The 19,570-nt window shown below is 39.8% G+C and overlaps 1 protein-coding gene across 1 annotated transcript in view; it reads right to left on the bottom strand.

Moving 5' to 3' along the window:
* The window catches only part of gnai2b (guanine nucleotide binding protein (G protein), alpha inhibiting activity polypeptide 2b), a 37,764-nt gene extending 18,988 nt beyond the window's left edge, over positions 1-18,776 (bottom strand). The window contains exon 1 of the mRNA XM_070902438.1: positions 18,440-18,776. Within this exon, the coding sequence (XP_070758539.1) occupies positions 18,440-18,557 (118 nt within the window). The 5' untranslated portion in view covers positions 18,558-18,776. The remainder of the gene's footprint in view (positions 1-18,439) is intronic.
* Between the last annotated feature and the right edge of the window lie 794 nt (positions 18,777-19,570).

Here is a 19,570-nt window from a genome sequence, read left to right as displayed (position 1 = left end):
AGTATGAACCAAAGTGGTGGACCGACTGACCAGCATTTCGATCCCTACAGGCATGCTGCTAGCATGGGTAAAAATCTGCCAGCCAGCTAAAAAAAACTGACTGCAGCTGAAGTGGAGGAACAACACAGCAGAGGATATTTGAAGTGACAAACACACATTTTACATTTTCTAGAAACAGACAATGTCATAAATCCATTCTGCTATTTCCACACAATATCAAAGCATCCTTGGGAGGCTTATAATCATAGTGTGTTTCACATCTTTGTGTCACACAGCCCACTGTTGTGGAGACATGCAACACATCACAGCATATGCCAGCGTCATAGGCCATCTATTGTCTAAGTGACTGCCATGGGAGAATGACTCACTGGCCTGGCTGTGACACGATTCCTCCTTCGCTCTCATCCTGGCCCAGCTGCCTCCACCCGTTGGTGTCACGACTGCTCACATCCAACTAGCTTTTACAGCCATTTAAAGGTTAACCTCCTCTGGGCGTTGATGACACTGAGCAGAATACACAACAATGATGCCGTTGCTATTTAAAGCCCAGTTGCAGTGTACTGTGGGAGCGGACTGACAAAAGCAGACGTGACTTTACTTTATGAGTAAATAAGTTGTAAGTACAGATTTCCTGTGATGAAGTTAATCTGGACACAGAGTATCTGATGTATAGAGACCTGCTGTAGCAGGAAAAATACTCTTGCTACTGAAATGTGAGCGTATGTAGGGTTGATGTTTGAGGTTTTTATTAAATGTGAATCCAATATTGAATCTAATTTACTTATTAGTGCGAAATAGCTATACAAAGATTGCCATTCATGGGTTTTCCAGATATATAACTTATTTTCTATTTATATGACTACCTGATAAGAAATTTGTTCGACCTTGCTAGATATTGCAACTGGTCATTGGAAGCTTACTATACGCACATACATTCTCTGACAACAGTGATAGGTCACAGTTATTATGTACAGAGATGATCTTCACAACCAATTAGCCCTCAGCTAAATCATAGGAAAAAAGTATGTGTGAACACTCCAGCTGAACTTTCCTCTAAGTGTTCTGTTCCCAAATCCATCCCTTGCTCTACATTTCACAAAGCCCTTTGTCTTAGTTAACCAGGATGCTCCTTCTTGATCTCAAATCAATATTTTATATGAACACACAGAGAATTATCACCCCGCTCTTCAGTTGCCCTCAGCTCTATGGAGCGTTTTACTGTCTTTCATCTCGTTCTTTTGGTTTTACAGACCACAACTTCACTGTTTTGGTTCATTCTCATCATTCTTATCAGAGTTGTTTCCAGCAGCAGCAGCCAGCTGTTTTGAGCAAAAAAAAAAACACTGTACACTACCTGCCCAGCAAAGGCTGAATGAAATGCAAAATAAATCATATTGTGATTATTTTGACAGATATTGCAATGGCAATATGTGTCACAATTTTAGCGGAAATGGTAATTCTTGCATTTCATTTTCACTGAAAAAAATCATGATGTGATTTTTGCTGAGGTCTGTCAGGTCAAGCATCTTCCCTTACGTCTGGAGACTATGATTTGTAGACCAGGGCATCAATGCTTCATTTATAAATGGTAATTTGTGACACATTTTGCCATTATCAAAAAATTGAAGCTCCTGCGATTTGGATATTGCACTTAGCCATATTGCGATTTCGATAAGATTTCGATTTATTGTTCAGCCTTAGCCCAGCACCAACATTTTGCACCAAAAGTTAGCGCCAGTAGGAATGCCACATTGATCAGGCTCAGCCTCTGTGCATGCTTGTGTTTGTCTATGGAAGAGAGAGCAAGTTAATCGAAGACATTTATACTCATTTATAAATTGAGCTGTTTTTTCTTTTTTACAACACACTTGGTTCTAGTACATTGCCCTCTGTCAGCAGGCTGTTATTAACAGCCTCCTCTTTTTCTGCCCAGCCTGAAATCAAGCCTTTCTCCATCCTCCTTTTATTGACCTGCAGATAGCGGCAGTCTTTGAATTATTTCATGCAGCTACTCCACAGCTCAGGCTGCCAGGGGGAACAAAGACCTAGATTAGCTTACTGTATCACTACATGCAGGTTTTGCACAGGTGTATCAGCCAGCCAGGCAGCCAGCTACACCCCCACCACCAACCCCCCAAACCCTTTTCACATGCAGAGTGGAAAGCAATGGAGTAATTTTACATGGCTGGATACAATACAGTATGTTATCGCCTGGAGTGGAAAAGTAGGTCATCAGCCTCACATGGAGCAGTGGAGCTTCGCTGCTTTGCTCTGCAGAGAAGGATGCTTACTGCACTCTGACTGCACAGCCAATGTTAACAGTGTTTAATCCTGTGTTATGCGTACTCACAAGCTGTGTAGCCACACTTTAGTGACCTGGATGCTTAATATATACCCCACAATTCTACACTTGATTGCTTACGAGCACCTTAAAGCTACTGCAGTATTCTTAAAAAAAATCAATGCAGCACATCAAGCAGAACATTATGTGTCGGACACTGAAGCCACAAAGAAAGTGACAGCAGTTTAACAGATTGCAACCACCTTTTTATATAGCTGGTGCTTCAATCATCAGATTCACTTCTGCAGCTACAGCGTGCACCAATGAAAAGCAAAGCAGATGAAAAAGAAACAGGTGTAGATTTTAAAGGATCAGGCAGGAACAACAGAAAGACAAGAGGAAGATCACTCTGATGCATACAAATCAACAATACACACTGAGAGCACCAGACAAACAAAAGAACAGCTGTAACATGACATGCAGATACGTATGTATGCAACACAAACTGCTGCCTGAGGAGTAAAAGAGGAGCACAGCAGAGACACACTGTCATCACTGTCTTTAAATAACAGAAGCACACGCTTCTTTACCTTTAATCCTTTTAGACCTCAGAGCATCCTTCAACACCATCAAGCATCTTGTTTTAAATGAATGCCTATAAGCAGTGGGTCACATCACCGGCACTGCTCTTGACTGCTTCATGCCTTTCCAATACAACCTTCTCAGTCACCATCGGCAACTCATCTTCCTCCTCAGCACATGTGCTGTGCCACAAGGCGCCATTCTTTGTCTAATCCAATTCTTTCTACATGCTCCCCCACTGTGGCATAAAAAACACAAGCGAAATACATCATTTCATTGCTACGCCAGTGATGCCCGACTGTGCCTCCTCTTAAAAGCCAATGACCCAACCATTCTTGACATTTTAAGAAAGTGACTTCATGATGTCAAGTGCTGGGTGTCTCAAAACTTATTACATCTCAGCAAGATAAAGTCTGAAGTAATACTTTGGCATTTCCAGCAAATAAGTCTATCTGCCAACATCAGATCATTTGAGGATGGTTTTTCACTGTGATCTGACTTTTCAGGATGAGGTTATGAACATAGCGCTGCCCTGATTCTTACATTTGGGAATATATAAAAACTTTGTAATGTATTTTCCTTTATATTTCACTTCTTCAGCTTGTACCATTATGGAGCAGTGCTGCCAGAGCTGCACAAAATGGTCTAATCACCCCAATTGTATCTCTGCTGCACTGGTTCCTACTCAATTTTAGAACTGCTAGTAAGGTATATTATTTTAAGCTCAGGAAGGTGTGGCGCCTGGCTGAATTACATTTCTGCTAATGTTCTCTAGCATTTATGGCAGTTTCAGAGTGACATGGAGAGACATTACTGAAAGTATCCAGCAGAAATTGAACCAGGGATATTGCACTACATGGCATGTGTCTTTAGATTAATGGACCACCAGGAGAACCCACATGTTCTGACTACAAGAGGGAAGAAAGCGCACTCACAGCAATAAGCCTTGATTCACTATTTGAGCTTTCAACTTCTTATGCTCGCATGCTTGCACATGCTAGCAAATGCTAGCAAATGACTCCCCTTACAGCCCTGTTTCTTGCTTTCTGCCAGTCCAGTAAGACCTTGTTTGGGCCATCAGCTCCAAAGGAAAATATCTGAAAATATCTATCTAATTGAATTTTCTGAAATAAAATAAAGTATAAAATTGGCAAAATCTAAACCTAAATCAGGAACTATCTGATCAAAGAATAAGTAAACACGAATATGAATCTGACCAGAAATTCAATGCTAACTTTAATTTGACAGTTTTTTATACGTTTTGGTCTGTGCTAAAAAAGTATTGAGGCTTAAAAGCCAGGCCTACTCATCTCTACAGACTGCCATTTATTACTAATAGCTACTACTAAAATCATTTGTATTTGGTACGTTTTGTTCCCTGTGATGAGTCACAGATATCAACCGTCTAATCCCTCAGGTATGACCCTGCACATACTGGAGGAAAGAAGTTACAAAGATCATTTGCCATGGAAATAGTTGGAGGGATATCTACTTGGATAGCTTTCCCCCACTGATCTTGTCATTATCTAAATCCTTGGCCCAGACACACTGGCAGGGAGCAAAATGTGCTCATGTTACCTTCAAATTCACATTTTCATTGCTATTTCATCGCAACTCAGGTCAAATTGCCACTAAATCATTTATCTCACAGTAAAAACTAAAATCAGTAGTTGGTTCTTTTGAAACAAGGGTTAGAGTAACAGAAAGAGATTGTTCTCTTGTTGATTTGTTCTTCATCAACACCTTGGCAAATAAAATTTAAAGCCCTCTTGACCGAGACTGTAGAACAACAAATCTAATATTTAATATTTAGTAAATTCTGTGGCTCAATATGATTTCTAATGGGTCTACGTAAGCATCATCTCAATCCTAGACCCATCATAATCAAAAAATTTATAGACTTTTTGAAAACCATAAACACTTAAGACTTATTACTTTTTAAGAATTTGTGGAAACCGTTATTGAACGTTTTATTGATTATCTGATGGCTGCCAATGAAAACTGGGATCATGATTGACAGCACTGCATCAAGAATGAAATCAATATGTGCTCAGCCTTGCTAGAGTCCCTATTAATTACACTAATCAAGTGACTGCATATTGATCACAGATAACACTTGACGTGCATGTTGATATTCTTGCACAGTTCAACATACTGTAGAGGAGTCAAGGCAATCGAAAAGAAAGATGTTGGTGTTGGGTTTGTAGCAAGGAAAAGGAAGAACTTTCTCTTATCATTTATGCATCAGACCCACTGTTCAGTCGTTTTCAGATGAAAGTTCAAGATATTTAATTATAACTGAAAGCCAGTTTGAATAGGTTTCACAAAGATAGTTAATATGCCTACTTAGACCTGCCGATGCAGATAAAGGTCAGAGTAGAGCCGGCAGAAATCGGCAGCTAGTCGCTTATTGACAACACATCGATATCTGGTATGTTGCCCCATGAGCAACAAGAAACTGACGCATAGAAATGCCAACAATATGTTTAAGATAGTTTAGAACCAGTGTCTCCAATACAGAGTTTATCCACCAGAGAGCACTGACACGTTTATTTTTCATACTGTAAAATGTCCCGCTTAGTACATATCAGTCACAATTCTTCAGAAAAAAGAATCCTTATCAATTTTCTAATATACTGTAAATCCATACACTTTGGCAGATTAATATTGTGCAAATCAAAACTAAAATTCATCTCTTAATTAAATTTGGCAGGTCGACTATTCTGAAAACTGTTATTCACTGTGTGGAAACAGAAGCATCCCACTGCTAGGGGCAACTTAGGAAATGAAAACGTGAAAAACAAACATAACTAACAAATGTAAGAAACAACAGCCTGTATGACTTTATGGCGACCAGTACGAGATTACGGGCTTTCCTACCCTCTCCTCATCTCTCCACTAATCAATCCACTGCACCTGGAAAGTGACTCCTCACACATCACAGCTGGTGTTTGCCTGGCAGTCATTCTGCTTACTCTCCCACCTCCCTGCTTCTGCATACCATATCATATCAGCTTATACTCTATGCACTCACACACGTCAGCAAACAGATGAGACATCAGGAGTGTTGGGGAGTTACCGCAGTGCTAGAGGGACCCCATAAAACCATCTTTCTGGTGGCACACCAGATTGCCAGGGTGAGTAAGGGCTGTGTTTACCCTGGCACATGGCAGAGAGCGCAGATGTGCTTATGTTTGTATGTGTTCAGACTCCCTTTATGTGCTATATTTTGATAGCAAGGAACACAAAAACTTGCAATGGAAAAAAATGGCTTTACTATACAGTGCATGATTTCAAATTTCTGTGTAGGGTTAGAAGAAATGACTATAAACACCTGACAGTTCATCTTCATCAAACTTAAAATAACATAATTTTTAATTTTCCCATGTGGCCATGAGGTGCTTGCTGTGTGTTGCAGCAGCTGTTTCGTTACTGCTGACCTGATGGCTGATATTCTGGGAGAGAAATGGAATACTGTGCCACTTCCACCGGGAAGACATGTCTACATGTGCGTATGTGAAGGTCAGACCTGGCAGAGCCGGTAGTGAAATGAAGGCTGGCCTTTGCACTGGACTCGTTGCCATGGTTACAGCACACTGCCTCACCAAAACTAAATTACGAACATCAACACATTTACACGTCTGTGTGGGCCGACTGTAGAAAAACTATGATTCACTTAAAGCACAGACTCATTCAGTAACAGCTTTTTCTCTGTGCTCTGTTTTTAACCTCCGTTTTTTGTGTTTTTGATGGAACTTGAAGTAAACAGTGAAGGGATAAAGATTGAGATTGAAAACTTATTTGTTTTTATCAGTTGTATTTAAAATAAGTCATTTTATAAGATGTTGAATGCTGATCATAGCTACAGAGAGAACCACATAATGCCTTTGAAATTACTTGTGTTGACTCCTTCACATATAACAACTGTCACAAGATACAGTACCTCCAATGATCTCTTCATGCTGTAACTTACTAAGTTGACGGGCTCCCAGTGAAATGTGATGTGACTATCCAAGCAGTCTAAATAACTATCCAATTAAAGCAGGGAGTGATGGAATATGCAGAACATTATGCAGGCAGCACAAGACAATTATTATCTCCTTCACTGATTAATCTAGTAATATGCTATATTAATAATTTTGTATGTAAAATGTCAACATCTAAGGCAAAATGACATTATATTGTTTTCTCAACAATATTTCTGGTGTTTTTGGCTTTATTTGAAAGTGACAGTAAAGATATCAAATTGCATCTGTTATGGTATGGATCTTAACCACTAGGCCACCAGACACACCCATTGGTTTTGTACTTGACAGCTTGGCAGACATAACCTCCAGACATGATAACTGCAATGTTAAATCAACACAAGACAGTGAAACACAGCTTACAAATGCAATCATACATAACAGTACAGCTCTTAAGCATAATTAACTACAACAAAAGACAAAGATGCACAGACAGAGATGATAAAAAAAACAGAATGACTGAGTAAACAAGCACTTTGCTGTTAAAATGATATATATTAATACATACATACATATTAATTCAGTCTGGGTCCAACCAAATTAGGTCTCCCACAAGAACTTTTAAACAAACTAGAGCAATTAAAAAATGTGCACAACCATTTTATTTTTATACTATCTGGAGAGGGAGGGAGAGATAGGGCAGTTCTTACATAGTTAATATTCCACTTTAAGACACATACTGACTGACAATCTTACTCAATCCTGCTCTGAGCTACAAATGCTGGCAATACTGATGCTTTAAGGCATGTGATAGCACAATACCAAGATACAGAATATATATTTTTTATGATTATTGATCTATCAGATGAAAATGACCATTTACCAACAAGCATAAACTCTGATGTCACTCTTTGTCTCTCACCATTATCTGCTAAACAGAAATGGCATTAAAGCGAACTTCACTGCTGGTGCATTTAAAATGTTCTCATTTACTTCACACTGTTTTACATCCTTTTCCAGTGTGTGTTATAATTTAGCGTCATGCTTCACTGAGGAATGGGGTCCCACTGTCTTTGGGAAACAGTATTATGTCATTTCCAGACACATCTTAATGACTTTTGTTTCATTACCTAATCTCATTAATGCCAAAAAAAGAACTTCAGATTTTCCACAGTTAAGTGCAGAACAAGTGATGCCTTGTATACATTTTTGTGAAGTGTCAAGATGTTTGGAAATATCTGCAAAAACAGTCAAAAGTCAAGTATAAAAAAGTTAAAAGTTAAAACCTACATGAACTTTCTTGGCCACTTGGGGGCACCACAACTAGCTGTGCCTATTATCACCCTTTAAAGTTGTTATGGTTAACATTTTAGAAAACAGTTTCAACAGCCAGCAGACACAAAGCAAGATAAGCATTCATGTTGGAGTCATGTTTCTGGCCACCTGACGAATGCAAGACCAATATTCACTCTCCTTTTATCTCAGTTTTTGGTCTCCATCAACGTTTGAGAGAAATATCTAGCTTTAGCTGCTAAATGCTCCACTATGTTCACCAGCTCGTCGCTAACTTTGTCTGTCTGCCATTTGGTGCTGGGCAGGTACAGTGGGTTTATCAGAGCATTTTTGTTGAAAACAACTGTTGATGCAGACAAAAACGACAGTGATGAGAGTGGTGAGCGTGACCCAGAACAGTAAAGTTACAGCCATAAAACCAAAACAATGAGCTGAAAGATGCTATAAAGCTCATGGGGAACACATTTGGCCTTTGATACTAAATTATACTTTGTGACTGAGGCAGTCTCTCTACTAAGTATTGAACATTAACAGACACTTTTGAGAAAGTTAGTTAAAATAAATAAATCAAATTCAGGCTTTGTATGGAGACGAGTTTGGGCGAGTGCCAGCTTAAATTACGAGGAGCTCAGCTACTGTATGACTTTCCTGTGAAGGCATCAATAATGAAGAAAATAACCTCTAAAATCTCTAAAAAGACTAAAAGAGGAACTCATTAGAAACTAATGATGCCCTGTGGTGGCAAGAAACATTCAGGTCACAATCAGGTGGTGCTTACTGATTTTTATCTTCATAAACTTAAAAGAGAGTAATACCAGCTAATCAGAGGCATTAAAGTTGTATGATTATTGTTGTCTCAGACAAAGGATTCAACTTTTAATGACATGGAAACCTTTGTAAGATTGTATTTATAAGACTGTTGGCTGATACAGTCTGATGCATGGCAGTAGTAATACTACTATCTACTGCAACCTTCATTTTAAACTGTTTTGACAACCTTTGCCTGACATTGCCATCTGTTATCTCTACGGAACGTTGTTCATATCAACTAGCAGTAAGTATTGACTTGTTTGACATTCAAATAATATGGTAAAAATGATCACTTAAAGCATTTTGGCGCCTGCTGTTTTTGCAGACTGATAGATGATAAAAAATGTATTAAGGGTATCATTCAGTATGAATATAACCATGGCAACCAGGAAAGAGAGGAGGGGAGAAAAGACTGGTTCATCTTTGCGAGCTCAAATCACTGAGCTTTTAGAAAGTATTATAACTTCATTCACCAAAATTCAATACACTCATAATGACACATTCCAATGCAAATACACACACTTAGGAAACCCAGATTTTACAGGGCTTACATGGCAAAGAAATTAGGCCTCTACAGCATAAGATTAGCGGTGTTAACAGATTATTTGTTGTGCCTTTAACCTGAAAAACCACCAGCATAGTGCCTCTGCAATCAGCAGCTGTTTGTTTTTGTGCAGATGACACTAACTAACTCCCATCGCCAACACAGCAATGCAATGTCAATGCAATTCCTGCCCTCATGTAGGCACAAGTATACATTGTGTAAATGTATCATTGTTTTTCCTTTTCATTGACCCACATGGAGCCTATTAGCCCTGAAAGGGGGATCCCATGTGATCCATTCCAGAGGTTTGTTCCAGTGTTTAACCACTGATGGGTTTTGAGAGTTTTCCGTACACACTTGAAAGGTTGAGGTCTGGTTTACTGTCTAATATTACTAATTACCTTGATATCGAACTGGCTATAACTTCCTTATAACCTGTGCACCTGCTTATGACTTGCAGTACAACAAATGTATGCTGTTTCCTTTTGTCAGTACTATGATATGTAAGTGGTCAAACTATTGTATATTTTATGAATGTCTGAATGTGTCTGAGGGTTTGATAGCTATGCCAGGAATCAACTGGGAGTCAAATCGATGAGTGACCTTGAATCTCGGTATATGGAGCTTCATGCACTCTGGGCTACTGATCATAAAGGCTATTGAATGTATTGAATGTACATTTCTGCTGAGCAGACCTTTCAAACAGCCAAGCTGCTGTGCTGATGTACTCCACTGGGTAGATTTTCAAACCCTTCAGCAGCTGGTGATGTATGTGATGTAAGCTAATTGCTCTTGCTCTCTTGCAAAAATGTCAGGAAAGAGAGAGAGGACTGGCTCCTTCAATAATGGAGCTGCCACATTTCTGGAACTTTAATAAATACCAAATACCTCTCCATACAGCATAATCGTGTAAATAAATCTTTCATTTGGGGTGCATGGTGCACCTGTGAAGTCCTCGCCCAGCACTGCAGAGACCCGGGGGTTTCATTTCCAGCAGCAGTACCTCCGGCTTGGTCGTGCGTTCCTTTGAACAGGATTATGTGTTCATGGGTGCAAAGCCAGCGAGGGTCTTGTTCTTGTTGCTGCACCTGTTCTGATGGCACAATTTTGTCGCAATGTTTTAGAAAATCCACTGTCGGCAAACCGGTCTGATACAGTCTATGATGAACAGTATCTCATTTGAGTCGACCACTTCTGCAGAATATGGGATTTTGAAATATTATGGCTCTACCTTAATGATATCATCTGGCACATTTAGGAGTGTGTGACTAGATAGATGACTGTAATATATCCGCCCAGTCACCTGTCTCCCTCTAGACCAACCTGGCTGCTAGGAGAGCATACACAGACAACCAAAGGACATGTGAGGCGACAGAGAGAGATCATTTTGTTCATGTTCTCCTCTTCAGGTTTTGATTGTACCACTGAACAAATTCAAGAAGCAATAAACACAGGAATGTTTGTGGAGAGGTTCATAAATCAAAACTGGTCACACTGGCATTTCATGTGACCCACTGCCCTTTAAAGTGTTCTGACATCTTTTCGAACTGCAATTATTTACTCGCGCCTATTTTAAAAGTGAGTGGATAATCATCATCATCATCATCATCATCATCATGATGTTGTTTCCAGCCCAGGACCTTCAGTTGGTGCACACTGTGTAAAATATTCAAGGTTTTTTTAGTATTTAACTTTGATTTCAAACTTGCTGAAATGATTATTCCATTAATTGATTAGTCAGTATATGGGAAATTAACTGAAAACAACTTAAACTAATTATTTAATTTATTTAATATTCAATTATTATTATTTAAACAATTAATCAATCATCACACAAATTCCAGCCTCTAAAGCCTCTCTGATTTTCTCTGTTTTATATCATTGTAAACTGAGTTGTGTTTGGATTTTGGACTGTTGGCTAGACAACTAGATAGACAACATAAAAGCACCACCTTGACTTTGGGACTTTGGGACTTTGGGACGTGCATTTTTCACAATTTGGTTAGTTTATAGTCTAAACAATTAACAGATTAGTAGCAAAAATAACATTGACCAGGAAAGTAATCATTAGTTGCATCTCTTCAGGCTTCATCTAATTGTGAGATATTAGTGCTGTATATCTCTGTGAAGGTAGCCAGGTAGGCAGGTAATTGCATGTGTCTCCACCATCTTTTATTTCTATTCCTCATCCTTTATCTCTCCATCACTCTCAACCCTCCATAAATCTGACAAGGTTTTTGAGTGTTGTTGCAAAACCAATTAAGAGGTCAAGGTCATCCCGAGTTACATCCGGCACCTCCTACGTCAACTGGCTTTGATATCAAGTATAACTAATCTGAGTGGTGTTGACACTGGTAACATCTTGATGAGTCTTGGTCCTAACAACACTTTGCCGCTTGCTGAGGCACTACCACTCTTCACCTACTGTATGAGAGAGGTTGAGTGGAATATGAAAAGACGAGGAGGGAAAGAGATAAAAGAAGCGTCCTAAATTATAAATGGGGCTGATAATGGAAAGGTGATTGGAAAATGAAAGATGGGGAAGGATCAGGTTTGTCATCTGCATGGTACAGAAGATCGGACAGACTATTATTTTGCAGATATTTGTGAGCTGTGATAAATATGTCAGTTAATCAAACACAGCTCTTATCGAAAACTTCCATTATAACTGCAAAGACTGGAGAAAACTGCTGGATAACAACTGCAGGTATCACAAAGTCAACAGACACATTTTCTCGTACTGCAGCAACAGAAAATGCAGAACATCTTCTAAATTACTTCGAAATCACATAAAGGCCTGAGGGCTTTATCTTAATTCACTCTCTTCCATAAACACAATCCAGCACAAGGAGGATAAACCAGGGAGAAGATACAATGAATAGGCAGAAAACAGGCACCTCTGCAGAAACTAAAAGCAACATTTCAAAGTGAGAAAACAGAGATTTTCATTATCAGTATGTATAAAAATTCACAATATATATAAAAACACTCTAGTACTAAAGGATCCCCCTAAGCATTACGCAAACAGTAGTTCCTAAGTCAGACAAAGGATAATAATAATAATAATAATAATAATAATAATAAGTGACAAAATCCATTAATATTGACTATTTTTCATATATATATAAATATATATTTAGTCTAAGAATATCTCATCATCAGGGTTCATATCATATTGCCGAACACTTGACACTCTATCCATTCATATACATACATTTACTGTGTGAAAGCACATGGAGAAACCACATGGAGATAATCCGACGCTGCACCAAGTATAAACCCAACTTTATACATTTGTTTGTGAATACATGGAAACTTTGTGAGGGTATAATACGTCAGCCGTGTGTGTCAGTCATGCTCGTTTTGGAGTTTTTCTGCCCCCTAGTGGCTACAAATCAATTAAGTTAGCTTTATAGAGAAAGAAATGCTTTTCTTCAAGGATTAATTATTTTATTTTGTTTCATTTTTAAGTTGTCTGATGTAGAATTTGTACACAGTGTTGACTTGAGATGCATTACAGTCATACAGTATATGACATATGTTAATCCTGTAATGATCGGTTCAGGATGTTTCCCTGCCTTTTACCCAATGCATGCTGGTAGACCCTATATAAACAGGGGGCAATTGTTTCATGTAAAATACACATCTATATGATTGGTTCTATTGTGCATTAACACTCTTACAGGATGTCATTAACCACCATCCTGCCTCAGGAAGCATTCAGAACTCACTTCCCACTATAAAAAGACACGTCTCATATAGACACACATTATTTCATTCACTGACCCTAAATCACACACACACACGGCCTGAAAGATGTGCTTTGCCTTCGCTCATGAGTCCACTGTGAGCCTGAGCCAAGACGCCTCATCAAGGAAAAAAATCCTTAAATCGCTTATGATGTTCTCTGAATAGAAGTCACTCTTTTATGCTGCTGCCAAAAATAATCTTTATGAGGGGACTTTATTGGACATTGTTCATTTTCTTCACACAGAAGAACTCACCGACAACTCTCAGTTGTGTCACCTGTAAAGGTGCGACTGCTGTGAGAATCCAGTTCTTGCTAGTTCAGCACATAAACACACGCGTTTACTGAGGACTTAGTGGTATTCAGCAGAGACATGACTAACAGTACATAAGTATATTCTTTCAGTTTGTGGGTAGTTGTGAAGTTGTCATCTCTGGATGGACAGCCTCACCCTGAGCCCTTCCCTCTGTCATGAGCAGTGAGTCATGTCTGTGAAGCACTATTATTATCGTCTGCTAGGGGAGGGAATTATAGATAAGCTGCAGTGGAGGCTGATTTAAAGGGGGTTCAAAGGAATTAAGTCTGAAAAAAACTATCCTCACTTATCATTTATGGGTGTTAATGTGTGACAGGGAAATTGAAACTGCCCCATGTCTATCTTGCCCCTTAAGATACTTAGTTCCCCTTTGATTACCTGCAGAGATCGTATGATATCAACCTGGTTAATATATTTCATCATTAACAATAAGAAGTAAATATGTACCCAATCATACTTTTTAGCTAAACTTTTTAAACATTTACTTCTCAGGGCAGAAAATTGTTGCACGGCTCTCTGAGGGCTTAAACTTCTTCAGTGACTGTACTTTGCCTTAGGCTGCACTGTTTTACATTATTAACAGTGTTACCACTCTTGTGCAGCCAAGGCAGGTGGCATATATTTGTTTGTGATACTGACCCCAAACCCAGTTCCAACTTCTATAAACAATCCAAAAGGCTGCATCCCTATCCTGTTTTAGTCCCCCCACTTTTACAGTTTCAGTTTGATTTACTCACTACAATCTCACTTCCTGAGGTTGCATCATACATTTATGCAAACTTACATTTTTGTTCCTGGATCTAGCCAAGCACCCAGGAAGTGCACCAGGCTTTGAAGCCAATTTGACATAGTTGCCACTACGAACCATGTTTGTCATGTGATGCACACTGGCCAAAAAATACTTTAGCCCAGAGACTTACAATGTGACATAGACTGTCTGTAAATCAGCAGATAATAACGCATGGTGTTATGAGCACGCAAAGTGTCATTCATGTGAGCGAGCCCGAGACAAAGCGGTTGGGAGGCGGAGTTAAAGGAAACGCAAGTGTGCTTGCTCTATGGGTCGCACAGAGGCGAAAGCTTTGCAGAAGATATGGGTAACTATATACCCAGAAGTCGCACTTTTTTGGCTTTGCGTGCCACTGAGCACCTTTCTGCGGCTCTGACGCTGTGTCCAGGTCTCTTTATACATCCATGGTTCCAGCTCCGATAAAGACGTGCCATCTAGTCAGTCAGTTACACAGAGAGCTCTTGAGTATGGCGCAACATGGTGTAATCAGTGTTTTCTTAGAGTTTCTTATGGACCTGTCAAGTTTTCTTTTTAGCCCTGAAATGTGGCTTAAAATATCAGCCCAGAAAAAAGCTCAAAAAAATGTTCAACAACTTTGTTCTCCTCCACGTTTCTGACTGTCCACCTCAAGTCCTCACCGACACTTGCCATGAGCTGTTACATAAATCACTTAAGAAGTAATCTGGTTAATTTTGCACTTTGCGTCCTGAACAACATCATTAACAACAAAAGAACTTACTCATTCGGCAAGAAAAAAGGGAACAGGCTTTTTAATTCCCTCTAGAACTAATGATGAAAAAAAAAAGGAGTCAGTAAACCCATTAAAAGATTTTGATGCCCCCCTTTCATGCTTCAGCGGCTACAAGTGACTCATCTTCTCTTTGCCAGAACAAGTCTGGATGTTCTCATACACAAACGAGACAAATACAACCATTATGTCGTCTACATTACGTCCTCAGCTCAACCTTAAAGTAAAAAGTCAACAAGCAGCAACCTTGTCGGTGAGTTTTGTTTTGTTAGTCTCTGTCCTCAGGTCCCACTGGCGTGGCAATGCAGACTTGAAAAACTACAGTAATTATGTGATGTTGATAAAGTGTGGGGCTCTCAGAGAAACTTCAGACAACAGGGAAAATGTTGCTCAAACTACTTCCTGTTTCAAAAAATTACTTCCCCCAGTATCACCAAAAGGGCTATAATTGAGATGCTTTATCCCAATTTCACTATCAATTTTTTGCCAAGACTTAGATGTGAAGATCGATACCACTCTCATGTCTGTACGTTAAATATGAAGCAACAACCAGCAGCTGGTTAGCTTAGCTTAGCACAAAGACTGGAAACAAGAGGAAACAGCAGCCTGGCTCAGTCCAAAGGTAACAAAATCCATCTCTCCACACCTATAAAGCTCACTAATTAACAGGTTATCTCTTATTTGTTTTATCTGTACAAAAACCTGAAGTGTAAAACTGACAAATTGCGGTTTTACAGGGGGTCCATATGCATCACTATTTCTGAGACAGGAGCAGTGACTTCCTCAAGTCTCCGCTGGTTGCCAGGCAAATTCACGGTGACAACAAGACTCCAGGAAGTAACTACACCTGCCACATATAGCCGCCCTTACATTAAACTGTGTGACTCAATCCCTCTGGACAGCTTTAAAATATTTACGACGTCTACAAAAGCATCGGACCATGTGTGCCGTTTGCTCTCTGAAATACATCAACGTGACTTTCTAATTTAATCATTGTTGTTTTTTTCTGGTCAGCCCAGATGCTTGACGTTCACCCAAAAGAAGGTCTAGTACATGCTACACAGATTTAATCACACCAATGACCTAAATCAAGATGTCAGATCACATAATTGACACATAATAGATCTAGGATAGAAGTGGACCATGAAAACAAGTCTAGAGAGAATCAAGCCATATGTTGTGACCATGGAGTTGCCAATTAACCTCACCTGCATATCTTTGGCCCTATTCCTGATGATACCATACAGAAATACATACAGATACATACCTGAAAAAGACACTAAAAACTCACATGTAAGTTGTTTAGTTTAAGATTGTTACTTTAATACTGTACTTTAACATCTATTTTGCTCATTATTTGTTATCAATCTGTCATGTTGTTAATTCCTGGATGATACGGTTGAAATCATTACCACAAAATGTATTTTGATATAAATCATGACATGGCGTATTAATGAATGTATTAACATAGCCTCTACATAATAATAATAATAATAATGATAATAATCGGCCCCTTTTCACAGCAGACATTTTGACTCGTCAGAGTAAGAAAAGATTACTTAACATTAATGTTGGCTCCGTTCTATTCAAGTGTCCCAGTAATCCAGTGTGACATTTAAATTCAGCCATCATTCATTTTATCATTCACACGTGTGCTTTTCAAGCTGTGACACGGCAAAATGTCTTCCATGAAAAAGGCCCATTTCAGAAATGCTGTTACCTCTGAGCCCTGTGCCTCTGCTTCCAGTTTAATATTCTCAATATAACATATAATAATATCAAAATGATGTTTCGCTGTTGCTGAACGAGTTGCCGTTACTTTTCGCTTACAGTGATTGTCAGTCAGTGTCTCTGTAACAACAACTCCACTGAGCTGACATTATACACAACATTTCAAAGTCTGTGTGTGAAGAAGAGCAGATTGAAAATGGCAGAGAACAGGGTGAAACCATTCATGGATTTACAGTGAAAAAAGCACAAGATCAGCCATGAAAATATTACAGGTTTAACCGACAGATGCTTTTATCTGCTGTAGAATATGCTTCAATAAAGAGAAGTTTGTCTTCAATGAGAGGACATGAGGCATAAAAACTACAGTTACACAAGGGGCCTTTGGTCTTCAGATAGCAAACGCTGCCTGAAGCTCTTTTGAAGACGTTCTCTCACAAACACTTTAGTTGAAGCTCTGTATTATCAATTTTATATATAATTATTATTATTATTAATGATAATTATTTCTACGGCTGGTAATTAATGAGCGAGTCCGAGTGCAGCCAGAACACCTCTGTATCTTCAGGTTATCAAAACTTAACTACTAGCCGTCCTGCGGCTCTTCAGCACTTCAGCTGGATCCTGTCCTCTATTAACAGCTTGTCACAGCAAGAGGACACCCGTCCAACTCCACCCACCCCACCAAACCCCTCTCACTCCCCCCAGCACGCACACACACACACACACACACACACACACACACACACACACACACACACACACACAGACATCCTTGAGTTTTAGATGGTATTCCAGGTCACTGGTCAGTTGAGTTGTGTGCACATTTAAACGAGAAAAAAAAACAACAAAAACAAATGGCAAGATGATGGCAAGCAAAGACAGCTGAAATGGATAAGAGGGGAAGTGAGAATGTGGTAGTGAGTGGGAGGGTGTGGGAGGGTGTGTGTGTGTGTGTGTGTGTGTGTGTGTGTGTGTACATGCACGAGTGAAAGGCAGAAGGGAGGAAGGGAGTGTGTGTTTTTCCAGCTCCAGAATCGTTGCTTTTTTTTTTTTTACTGTTGTCTGCAGACAAACAGGATTTGTTTTGCTGCATTTCTCTATAAGAACAGACTGATTTAGTGTCGGTTATGTAAGAGGGGTGCTGAAGTGTAACCCTGTTAATGTTTAGTCCTAGTCCACAGGTTTGATATATTGAATTAAGCTTTTCTGGGCAAAACGCCAGCTCAAAGCTCTGAGAAGCTGTGCAGCATGTTGACATGATGATATCTGACTTATCTTCAAGAATATGGACACTTGTGGTGGCTGATTAATAACACAGTTACAGGCTGTGTTTCAGTATGACTGTTGGAAGCATGAGCATTGAAATGGCCTCTTTTCTGTGCTATACCTAAAATGATGTGCACAGGCCCCTGCCCTGGCCATTTGGAGAAACTCTAGAGGATATCATGATAAGATTTCATGCTTGGTCAAGTTTAAACTTGCACCTGCAGTGTTTTTTTCATTTTACTAACATTTTCAATTTTGAATTTCACTCTAAAACTGTGTGAACTGTGTGTGTCTTATCTGCGGCAACAAGCACTCATTTCAGTTTCTTAATATAACCTAGGGAGCAACCAGCAGCTGTCACCTACCCAATAAAAGCAGTTTCACTTCTCTGGCTGCCTTCTCTCCGTCTTCTCGGAGGTTTTTGTCAATCATCTTTGACCTCTCCGCGGCAGCCTTATCCTCGGCGCTCACCGTACAACCCATGGCTCCAAACGCAGGGGCGCAAAAATAAGAGGCTTCAATGCTGATGATCTCAGCGTGCCAGCCGATGCCAAGTGGTCTGCCTTCTAGAGAGGAAAAAACAGCCGAGTGCAGAGTTTTTACACACGCGTAAAAAGTCAATGTCCCTGCTCTCCAGTTCAACTATGAGCACTCAAAGATGAAGCAGGCGCACCCAAATCATTTGGTTCATCACACATTAATCTCAGGCTGTCACCGCTGGTCCATGTCTAAGAGCCCTCTGTCCTGCATCCATCCACAGGCTGAGATGCCTGAGCTCGCTGCCTCGCTTGTCTTGTCGGCCTGGTGAGCAGCGCGACCGCTGCAGTCCTCGTCGGCGCCCAATTTAGTGCTCCTCAGATATCCTCAGGTATTTCTGCGGTTGCTGGAAGTGATCGAGCAGTCGCGTGGGACGTCACTCGGACAACTTGTCGCGATAGTCCAATTAAAGCAGGTGCGCTCTCCGCGGCAGCTTGTGCGGAACCAATTAGAGGTGAAGCCAGCGAGGCGTGATTTCAGGAGTGTGGTGTGCAGACTGACTGCAGTGGGCGCTGTGCCAGCATCACTCCTCACAGACGACGGACACAAACGTTGTCCAGCAGTCTGAAGTGTCTTCGGTGACGGACTGGACTGTGCTGGAGCAGGTTTGTCTTTGCAAGGATGCAGGACGGGGTGTTAAAACGGCTAATAGATCTTTGTGTCACATGTTTATGAAATACCTTGGCACATAATCAGGCTGATAGAAGAGCTGGATGACAGCGCCCCCACATGGACATACTTAGATCATTTTTCTCTGGTAGTGGTGGTCAGTTTCTGGGCCATATGTTCTGGAGAGCTATAAAGACATAATCTTAATAAATGATGCTATATTTATGTAGCACCTTTCATACAACAAATGCAGCTCAAAGTGCTTTACAGAAAGAAAAAAAAGCTATTCTATTTAATAATGGGAAAATAGTAAAATACACGTAAATAAAAATGAGGAAAGTAAAATAATA

The sequence above is a fragment of the Enoplosus armatus genome, chromosome 3, assembly GCF_043641665.1.
Source record: "Enoplosus armatus isolate fEnoArm2 chromosome 3, fEnoArm2.hap1, whole genome shotgun sequence".
Classification (NCBI taxonomy): Eukaryota; Metazoa; Chordata; class Actinopteri; order Centrarchiformes; family Enoplosidae; genus Enoplosus; species Enoplosus armatus.
The sequence above is the reverse complement of the archived record's forward strand: the minus strand, read 5'-3'. Positions and strand labels throughout refer to the sequence as shown.